This window comes from Trachemys scripta, chromosome 13 (assembly GCF_013100865.1).
Source record: "Trachemys scripta elegans isolate TJP31775 chromosome 13, CAS_Tse_1.0, whole genome shotgun sequence".
Lineage (NCBI taxonomy): Eukaryota > Metazoa > Chordata > Testudines > Emydidae > Trachemys > Trachemys scripta.
This window is the reverse complement of record NC_048310.1, coordinates 11,421,135-11,431,967: the sequence shown is the minus strand read 5'-3', so window position 1 is coordinate 11,431,967 and position 10,833 is coordinate 11,421,135. Positions and strand designations below refer to the sequence as shown.

The 10,833-nt window shown below is 44.8% G+C and overlaps 1 protein-coding gene across 1 annotated transcript; it reads left to right on the top strand.

The window, feature by feature from the left end:
- The first annotated feature begins 5,370 nt into the window (after positions 1 to 5,370).
- LOC117886745 (arylamine N-acetyltransferase, pineal gland isozyme NAT-3-like) lies at positions 5,371 to 10,401 on the top strand. The gene is made up of 2 exons (XM_034788789.1): positions 5,371 to 5,531; positions 8,167 to 10,401. The coding sequence occupies exon 2, from the start codon at positions 8,172 to 8,174 to the stop codon at positions 9,042 to 9,044; it is 873 nt and encodes a 290-aa protein (XP_034644680.1). The 5' UTR covers positions 5,371 to 5,531; positions 8,167 to 8,171; the 3' UTR covers positions 9,045 to 10,401.
- Positions 10,402 to 10,833: the final 432 nt, after the last annotated feature.

The window sequence follows — 10,833 nt, the reverse complement described above, 5'->3', positions numbered from 1 at the left end:
ATAAATTTGTTAGTCTCTAAGGTGCCACAAGTACTCCTGTTCTTCTTTTTGCGGATACAGACTAACACGGCTGTTACTCTGAAATCTCTCATCCAAGTCTTTTTCTTTGTCCCTTATACTGGGAAATTGCATATAGGAGATCCCCATTTGTTTATTAAATACTCTTAGGTGGGTTCTGCCAACGTCCATGAATATTATAGTTTGGTTCAGCAACTGAATACTACTAAACAATAGCTTAGGGTTCCTCTTTTCTTCAGTTTTATATGAGAATAAATCCACACACGGCCTTTTCTACCTCTTGGGTAAAGGGCTAACTAGCTAACTCTCCTCAGCCCATCCCAATCCACCAATTAGGCACAGCTCTTCCTAATCAGGGCTACTCCAGAGCAACTGCTGTTGTTGCAGCGCCCAGAGTGCTGCCTCAGTTGTTGTTTCCCAGCACTCTGTCACACATCTCCCTGCTTACCTGACAGGAAGGTGTTTTCTCTCCCTCCTTACTGGAGGTGCTACCCCCTGGGGCTCCCTTAGTAATCCTCCAGGTCCCGCTTGTGGGGCCCACTCAGTCTTCACCCATAGAAATCACTGCTGGTGGGGGGTGGTCACCTCCATAGCTTGGTTTCGGCCCACAACTCTTCACACCATGGGCATCCTGGGGGGTTGCTCTTTCTATTCTCCTCCTTTATATCTGCTGGTGGCTCAAGGACTGTCCCCTGCCCCAACTTTGTCACAGCCCTACAAACCTTGTGCCTGACCACTACTACCAATGATGACAGGGAAATACTATTTTACTAGCTCCTTGGACCATCCGAGAGGCAGTGTGGTCTAGTGTTCAGACCAGAGAGCGGGTGCTCCCTCCCTTCGCGTCCGCCTGTGGCCCCCGCTGATCAACTCCTCCTCTTCCCTCCCAGTGCCTACTGCATGCTGTGGAACAGCTGTTCAGCGGTGTGCAGGAGGCGCTGGGATGGAGGGACAGGAGCATGGACAGGGTGCGCTAGGGGGGAGAGGGTGGAAAGAGGCTGGGAAGAGGCGGGGTGGGGCTGGGAAGCAGTGGAGCCTGTGGGAAGAGATACAATGTATGTGTTGACAAAAGTGACACAGCAGTTTAATTTCTTGAATTTTGCTGCTTGAGCAGAGGTCTTTTCAAATACAAACAGTTTCTACAGCACAAGTCCAAAGTTCCATAGCTAACCCTGAGGTATATAGGAACCATCAGGATCAGAATGGTAAGTACTCACATGGGTTATAAGTTCATTAAAAAAAAGTAAATCATGTCCAGTCATATTCTGGGTCTGAGAAATTGACACATTCAAAATCTGGGCTATCCAGTTCCCCACCAAGGTTCTTTTTTAAAAAAATTGATAGTTCCTTGCACATCAACTCAACCTCACAAGTACTGGTAATAGCTCAACCAAAGGCAAGTGTTTAGGTCTGAATTACTTTGCCAGACCTGAAGAAAAGCTCTATATAGCTGGAAAGCTTGTCTGTTTCACCAACAGAAGTTGGTCCAATAAAGATATTATCTCACCTCTCTCTAATATGCTGGGACCAACATGGCTACAACAACAATACAGACAACTTTCTTTTCTGTAAACTTTATATTTGGAATAGTTTTCTGATCATTAATAATAGTTTATTTTACAGGGCCTTTAACATAAGCCTATCAGAGTGCACGAGAATTTCATCAGTTTGTTACGTTTGAAGATCAAGTAAAATTATAGTGACATCTAGTGACCATTAAGATTTCACAGTTGTACCACCAGTAACAGAAGAATATATTTGCTGCTAGAGAACATTTTAATCACACGGTATTCAGAATTCGATTATTAAAATTGGTAAGAGAATGAATTCAAATGCTGATGGATGTAATAACGTGACCAACCCTATAATTTATTAAAAACAGGCTTGCAAATTCTTAAGAATGCAAAGAATGATTACAATCAGGCCTGGTTAATGTGAATGCATTGAAAGCAACATGTTTATTCAGCCTGAAATACAGGAGAGTGTGGTTAATAGAGAGTTCTCTGAGGTCCGAGAAACACCAGATCACCTGCCTGTCCCCAATAAGAGAAATTGGAGAAATTTAACGTAGCAAAGATCTGCAATTGCCCATTTATTAAATGTATCTGTATAAACAGCTAGAGCTGTACAATTTCATGTGAAGACAAATATCAATGCATTGAACAGTTTCATGGTCTCTATAATGGCAGGTTGTTAAAAATAGTGATTGCGCTTTAATTCCCCCAGCTGCCGCTGCTACCCCGGGGCTCCAGCAGCAGGGCTTGGGTGGTGATTTAAAGGGCCAGGGGCTCCCAGCCACCGCTCCCACAGCGGAGCCCCGGTCCCTTTAAATTGCTGGCAGAGCCCCTGGGGCTCCTGGCTCCCGCCGCTACTCTGGGGCTCCGGCAGCTGCGCTCGGTCAGCAATTTAAAGGACCTGGTGCTCCGGCCGCCGATACCGCCCTGGACCCTTTAAATCTCCACTAGCTCCAGCAGTGGAGCTCTGGCGGAGATTTAAAGGGCCCGGGACAGTACCGGCGGCTGGAGCCTGGGCCCTTAAAATCACCGCCTGAGCTCCACTGCCAGAGCCCTGGGGTAGCGGTGGCGGGGCTTCGGCGGTGATTTAACGGGGCAGCGGCTCCCAGCCGCTGCTACCACAGCAGAGCCCTGGGCCCTTTAAATCGCCGCCGGAGCCCTTGGGGTCCCAGCTACCTCTGCGACCAGGGGGCTCTGGAAGCCGGGCTCTGACAGCAATTTAAGGGGCCCAGGGCTCCATCTGCTGCTGGGAGCCCCAGCCCCTTTAAATTGTCGCCTGGGGAAGCTGGTCCAGCATAGGTATGGCATAGGGTACCAGCTCTTGCTGGTACACTGTACCAGACCGTACCGGCTTACTTTCACCTCTGACCCCACCTGAAAAATGGGAACAATACCACTTCCTTTGTCTGACTGGTCTATTTAGATAGTAAGCTCTTCTGGTCAGGAAGTACCTCTTAAAATGTGTATGTAGAGTGCCTAGCACACCTGAAGTCACTAGGCACAACGATAAAACAAACAAGCTCGTCTCCTTGTCTTCTGTAAGGGGCTTAGTCATTTTAAACAATCAGGGTGTAAAGACATTCTGCTCCTATGACGGATGGTGACACTCATCCAAGCATTTCAAACATACACAATTGTTCTTTTATTCACCATGCAGGTAACATGAACATCACGGACTATTTCACCAGAATTTCTTATAATGGCTCCTACAAAAACCCAGATTTGGAGACCTTGACTGCAATATTCCAGCACCACATCAGGGCTGTTCCTTTTGAAAACCTCAGCATCCACTGCGGGGAAACCATCGAGTTAGACTTAGAACCAGTATATGATAAAATAGTGAAGAAGAAACGTGGTGGCTGGTGCATGGAAAACAACCATCTTTTATATTGAAATTCCCAGCGAGATTTTAAAAAGCAGAAGAATGCTTAGCGGACACTGCTGTCTGATTGCCTGGGGTTTGGCTTGCTCTCCAGTAAAACACTGGGTTCTGACTCTAAGTACGACAGGATCTAACCTGGACAGTGAAATCTGATATGTGTTGCAATCCGGACAATTATCTTTGTCTGTTTACAAACATGGAGCTTCCCAGGGGATGCCTGCCTATGTCAGGCAACCTGTTCCCTTGACGATAAAGTGGCTTGGACCTGAGCACAGCCACATGGTGTGAAAGACCATCCACGGATGGCAATGACAAAGAGCAAAGTATTGAGATGGGGGACAGGTTGTGCAGTGGGTTACCATGGAGATCTGTGCCTGAACTTATTTATCTGCACAATCAGCAGTTTAGTGAAATGTTTTGTTGATATTAAATTAGGATGTCGCTGAGCACAGAGAATTAATACAAAAGAATGTAGAAATAGTTGAGGCTTGGGAGGAAAATAGAAAAATGAGATTTAGCTTAGAAAAATTCACACTAATCCTTAGGTGGAAAGCAATATGAGTTATACTCCGTGATGGGGGGAATGCTACACAGCAGTAGTTACTCTTTAATTCTTATGTAGCATCCAGAGGCTCCAGTCACTGTTAGAGTCCCGTAACGCTTGACACAGTTCAAACATCCAAGAAGACGCATTCTACATTCTACAAAATCTACTGTAGTCCACAAAGAAATGTAGCAGAGACAAAGGATAACAAATTAGACACTAAGCTACTGTAGTAAGATGAGGCCCTGAAACATAAACCCTTATCAGAGGCCCGGTATGAGGCCTAAGGCCTGAACTAAAGTAATGGTCAAGACTTTGCTAACATAAAGCAAAGTTAAGCTATGAGCCAGAGGCAGGCCCTGCTTGCAGAAGCTGGCAACAAAAGGGCTGATGGTTCAAAAATACATTTACCTAAAAGGTACTGGACACTAAAGATACAAACATATGCCAGGATGATACCAGAACACTCCGATACTTGCACATTACACACACAGATAACAAAGAACAGGCGAACCCATCCTAAAGACAGGGGCAAAAGGGTACTATGATGGATGGAGTTGTTTTGTTCTAACCAACATGAACAAGGTGAGAGGCGGCACCTTACTGCATGGAGGGGTTGCACCTCAATACGTCAGGAATGATGTGTAACTTGTTTGTACCTGTGTATAAGAATGCATCCCTGGGGCGGTGTCTTTGTCCAGCCTAGGGGGCAGTGGAGTGTCCCGCCACTGACTGAGCCGGTCCATTGTCAGGGAGCACATATGTACTAGCAGAACTGTAGACATCTGATCCGGGGAGCTAGAGACTGTGTTTCGTTTGACAATAAACCTGGCCGGGTGCCTTCGTGCCTTATCGGAGTCTGTGGTTATTGGGGATTCTCTTGGGGTCTGCTGTGTCAGCGATCTGCGCAGAGCCGGGGCAGCACACAGAGGGAACACACAGACGCAGCCGACAGTTACCAACATTGGACAGAGCAGAGCATCACACCGGTGGCATCTGACAACAGCTACAATACAAGAACTTGGGTTTGCTGCCCAATCAGCACTAGGGTTTGTGTTTGTGTTCAACAGTGCTAGAATCTTGTCATTCTTGTGACATATCAAACAGTGAAAATCTTCTCAGATCAACTGTTCATGAACTTTCAGCCCTAATTTCCTGACCAACACTTAGCTGCCTAATATCCTGAAAAAAGTACCACCCTCCGATATTATAATGTTATTGAAACAAATAACTCTCCCTGTCCCCGACAGCCAACCAGTAGATTTAGCCACTGAAAAAGACAAAGCAGTGTGTGTTCTAACGAGGAGAGTTAGAATCCTCATTACGTCAGCGCAACTAAAATTTGCTAGCTCACTACAGCTGAACTCCTCCCTCCTCTGGCATTGGTCAGTTACAGAAGAGAGTGAAAGTGATGTGATGAAAGAAGGAGTTTCTCTCAAGAGAAGCTGGAGAACTGTTGTCTATTCCCAAGTTCTTCACTGCATAAAGGACTGAAAACCGGGCCAGACAGTTTAGTGCCTAAAGAAGCAAGAGAGTGAAAACTGATACACTTGTGGTTGAACTGTTTTTACAGGTAAGACACCTTTTAAACCCAGAATCTTTGTGGCTGATTTGGTCATAAATGTGCATTCAAATCTGGCCTATGAACAAACATTGCAGGAAACAGCTACACTGCATAAGAACTGAGAGGGAATCTTCAGCCAATTTCAGACTTGACTTCTCTTGTGTCAGTGTAACAGACTTACTGGCTTATTCTCTCAATTATCAGCCCAGCCAGAATACACATTCACATCATCTGACTTGGTTCAGATGCCAGTGTGAAAGGTGACTCAGAAATAACCATGACAGATGGACAGATTCAAACACTTCTGATGTTATGCTTGGTTCTGATAGTTGTAAGCAATAATACATTTTATTTTGTTTTCAAAGCCAACATACTTTCAATACATTTAAAATTAGAGTAGTAACAACACAGTAAGATTTCCCTTAAAGAGGAAAAATCATTTAAAATACTGTTTTTACTTCTACCAGAAAAGAAACAAAAGGAATCGAAGTTGATAGCAGTGTTGACAACTCTTGTGATATTTCGTGGTTTTCTTAACAATTTCAAAGCTGGAATCAGGTTATTACTTGATAATCTCAGATCTCATTTAAAAAAAAAATTTTTTTTCCCTAGACCTCCTGGTTGCTGTGAAAAGCTTGAAAATGTAACCCCTAAATGCGCCAGTTCCAGAATGTAAAGAAAAGGAACCCAAATTTATTATTTTTTAAAATATCATGATTTTTAAGCCAATCGTGTGATTTTTGGGGGCCTGAGATTTGAACCTTTGGGGTTGACGATACTGGGATAGCTACAATTTACATTTCTATACATTCTGAACAGCACCAGTTGGGGACATTTCTGATCCTGCCTGCACATTGTTCTAATTGGGAGCAATATTGTTTTATATTTGGGGTATTTTCCCCATTTCTTTCATATGATGGGGTTTTTGAGGGTTTTTCAGTACTGCAGACTGATAACTTTATCCAGATTGAATACTTCTTATATCCTTAATGTAGGAAGTTTTAAATACATGAATCATAGGAGGAAGTCTACCTAGAGAGCAGCGCAATGGGATTTTTATCCCTTGGCTTTAGGACACCTTTATTTTATGGCACAGAAGGCACCTGAGAATGTTTGAGGCCTCTCAGATCAATCATCTGTGCTCTGACCAGTCATTCTGAATCTGATTCTCAGAGTAGGCTGATGTTTGGTGGTTTTAACTCTTTGGTCCACTGGGTATAACTATTAGCCTATTTGTCCATATCAAAATCCCTGTTCCCTCCCCAAAGGGCCACCAATCCCCTGGGTTTTCTCCACCAGGTCCTGGCTTCTCTCCTGCATTGCTTACCATGAGCTGTGATCTTGAGTAGTCATCTCTGCCCACCCGGGACATTATATTCTGGAAACAGCCAGCTAGCCTCCACACCTTGATCTGATCTGCAGCTGTTGCTGGCTGGCTTGTCTTTCATTCCCCCAGCAGTGGGAAGGAGAACCTGTTCTCATTGCTGGCCACACTGCCCTTTGTACACTGAAGTTTGGGAGACCCCAGAGTGCGTTGAATTGATGGGTGGCGCATTCCCTAATCCCAGTGCATGTGGGGCTCCCTCTCAGGCCCCAGGGTTTCTAAAAGGCAGGAACAACGGTGCAGATGGAGAGAGCCAGGTCCTGCTGCTGTCAGGTAAAGGGGTTGTAGATCTACTTGCCCATTCCTGACAATTGACTTCCAGGCATAGGGCCTGCTGGTTGCCTCTGAAGATTCTGGGAAGAAACAGTAAGTAGGGAGAATAAGGGCAACCCATCCTCCCTGCTCTATCTCACACTATGTAGTGGGAGGGGAAAAGCCGCGGTGGAGATGATGCTCTGTCACTGTCCTTGATTTCCTTTTTTGGAAAGTGAGCATCTCCTTCCTGCTCCTAACACCTCACTTAGACCAGTGAGGCACAAAGCTGGGGAGCTGAGCCACCAGGGATAGTGGTGAGTAAGAGGCAGAAAACGAGCCCCTCCCATTCACCCCTGCTAATGAGAGGAGAATGGAGCTGCCAGGCTCACTGAAAGGCCACAGCACCCAGGAGTGCGAATCTGCTTCTAGCTCCTGTCAGCACTAAGAGTAGGAGACAGTGGGATGTGTGCCCTCTGCCAACCAGCATGAATAGCACAGGAAATATTTAATCAAGCAGTGCCTAGAAGGCTGGCCTTGCAGTTAAAGAACTAGATCAGGGCTCAGGAGCGCTGGGTGTGGTTTCTGGCTCCCACTATGACCTTGAGTGCATCCTTTAAACCCAGATCCTCAAAGGTATTTAGGCATCTAACTCCCCCTGAGGTAGGCACCTAAATATCTTTGATAATCTGGGCCACAGTTGTCTCCCTGACTCAATATCCCACCTGAAAAATGGGAACAATACCACTTCCTTTGTCTGACTGGTCTATTTAGATAGTAAGCTCTTCTGGTCAGGAAGTACCTCTTAAAATGTGTATGTAGTGTGCCTAGCACACTTGAAGTCACTAGGCACAACGGTAAAACAAACAAACTCGTCTCCTTGTCTTCTGTAAGGGGCTTAGTCATTTTAAGCAATCAGGGTGTAAAGACATTCTGCTCCTATGACGGATGGTGACACTCATCCAAGCATTTCAGACACACACAATTGTTCTTTTACTCACCATACAGGTAACATGAACATCACGGACTATTTCACCAGAATTTCTTATAATGGCTCCTATAAAAACCCGGATTTGGAGACCTTGACTGCAATATTCCAGCACCACATCAGGGCTGTTCCTTTTGAAAACCTCAGCATCCACTGCGGGGAAACCATCGAGTTAGACTTAGAACCAGTTTATGACAAAATAGTGAAGAAGAAACGTGGTGGCTGGTGCATGGAAAACAACCATCTTTTATATTGGGTTCTGAAAACGCTGGGATATGACACCACCATAATAGGAGCAAAAGTTTACAACCCAGAAGAAAATGCATATAATCATCATATTGATCACCTTCTCCTAAAGGTGGTCCTGGATGGGAAAGCCTACATAGTGGACGGCGGCTTTGGAATGGTCTATCAAATGTGGCAGCCAATGGAGCTGATTTCTGGGAAAGACCAGCCCCAGGTTCCTGGCATCTTTCGCTTCATGGAAGACAATGGGATCTGGTACTTTGAGAAAATCAAAAGGAAACAATACAATCCCAACCAAAGCGTCTCTAATTCCAATAATCTGGAAAAAAATGCATGTAAGAAAGTTTACCTGTTTACCCTTGAGCCACGAGAGATAGAAGATTTCAGGCCCCAGAGTGTGTATCTCCAGACATCTCCAGATTCTCTGTTCGTTAAAAAGTCCATCTGCAGCCTCCAGACCACTGATGGCCTTTGGGCTTTAGTTGGGTGGAAACTCACCAAGGTTAAATACAATTACAAGGAGAACATGGATCTGGTGGAAACCACAACACTTACAGATGAGGAGGTGTTAAAAACAGTGAAAGACAAATTCAGAGTAATGCTAGATCATAAACTCATCCCAGTGAACAGGAGCAGATTGTCTATGGTTTAGTTTCTTGGCCAGAATATAATTTGATACAGCTACATCAAATAGAATCTCTTTCCCAGGATCCAATTATTGCAAAAAATGAAGGGCTAGGCTGTCACTTTCTGGCTAGCATAGAACAAGGAGTGGCACGTAGCAGTGCTATCCCAGCAAAGAAATTGTGACTCTTGGAGCTACAATTTCTTCCCTGCTTCTCCCCTGGCTTCAGCTGGTAAATTAAGTCTTCCAGGCTTATGCCAGTAGTACAGTACTTTCCACTCTGTGTGGGCTCCATTGCGCTGGTTGGTCCATGGGGTTGGGTTGGGGGTGTGTGGGCTGGAGGCAAGTTTCTGCCCCTTCCCTGCTTCTTTAACCCTATGGAGCTGCCCTTTCCATATGCAGAATGGCAAAGTGAGGAGGCCATGCAAGGAATCCCCTTATGCCTCCTTGCTCCCCTGCACTACCATGTAGAGCAAAACATACCCAGGCTCTAAAGAAATGCTACATTACAGCTGCAATTTAATATCCAGAGATGCTAGGACATTCAGAGTTCAGGTTGCCACAGTCACCCTAGGTCTACCCTCTTTGCATTAGGAAAAGGGTCTTTCACTATGTAGTCACATAGCTGCACAGCTGTGATATACCGGGATTAATACTTAGGGACTGACTATTTGCAGCTATCAAAATTGCCATGGATGAACACAACTCCAGCACTGGGTGGGAATTTCCTGCCCCTTTTGTGGCTCCCCACATAACCTGAGGCATCTCCATAATATAACCATAAAGGGGCAATTCTAGGGAACAATTTTTGGGGCACGGACCACATATTTTTGCATTTATAATCCTGACCCAGCCATGGTCTCTCTGCAACCCACCATCCCCTTGAAATGCATATGATTTCTACTCAGCATAATGACTTTTACTCTCCTTCAGGAAGAACTTGGTCATTTCTTTTTAATCAATCTGCCAATTGGTCCTACACTCATCACTGAGACCTGGGAAGGGCTGTTATTCCCCTGCCCAAAACAACTAAGCATTCTTAAAGACTGTTCTGTTTGTCATGATTATTTGTACGTTCAGAAATATTTTATGAAGACCAGCCTTGTACAATAAAATATCTGAGGCCCATTTTGTTGTGTGATGTGGGTGGTTGTAGTCATTGTATGCACTGGTTAATAACAGGGGCTGCTGGCTAACAAAATCTTAGTCATATACGTACGTAATTGATACATGAGTTAATGGGATTGCTTCCATATGTGAGGGGCACAGGAAGTGACCCGTGTTCTGTTGTTTTTATTGACCAGCAGCCCAGATTCCTTTTCAGGTAAAAAGTCATTTAATATTCTGGTTGTTGATGATGAATTATTAAAAAGAAGCTTTTGCATTAAAATCAAGCTTAGTATCGGTTTACTATCAGATAGGGCCTCTATCAGGAGATTGTATCCTTTCCTTCAAGGGGAATTGACTCACTCAGCTAATAGGTATTTTTCCATCCATTCATCAGTGGTGTCATTTGAAAAATATGATAAAAATGCTGAGCAGTCACAAAAAATGGGCTCACATCAGTTAAATGTGGTAAAGGAACAGAAACGTGAAGTGTTCCATGTAGACAGAATAACTTCCCACTGCACCATCCGCTGCAACATTCACGTGCCCCCAGATCTCACATGGCGAATCCAGTCAGCCTGGCTGTGTGATGGTTATTTATAACTGCTCATGCCTTCCCTCTTCCTGCCACAAGAGGAAATGAAATTCTAAAGCATCTAAAGCATACAGTGAATCACCATAGAAACAGGTTCATTGCAGGGTGTCCCGA

Coding starts and splice junctions, on each gene's coding strand:
- LOC117886745 (XM_034788789.1), top strand. CDS start 8,172: ATGAACATCACGGACTATTTCACCAGAATTTCTTATAATGGCTCCTAT.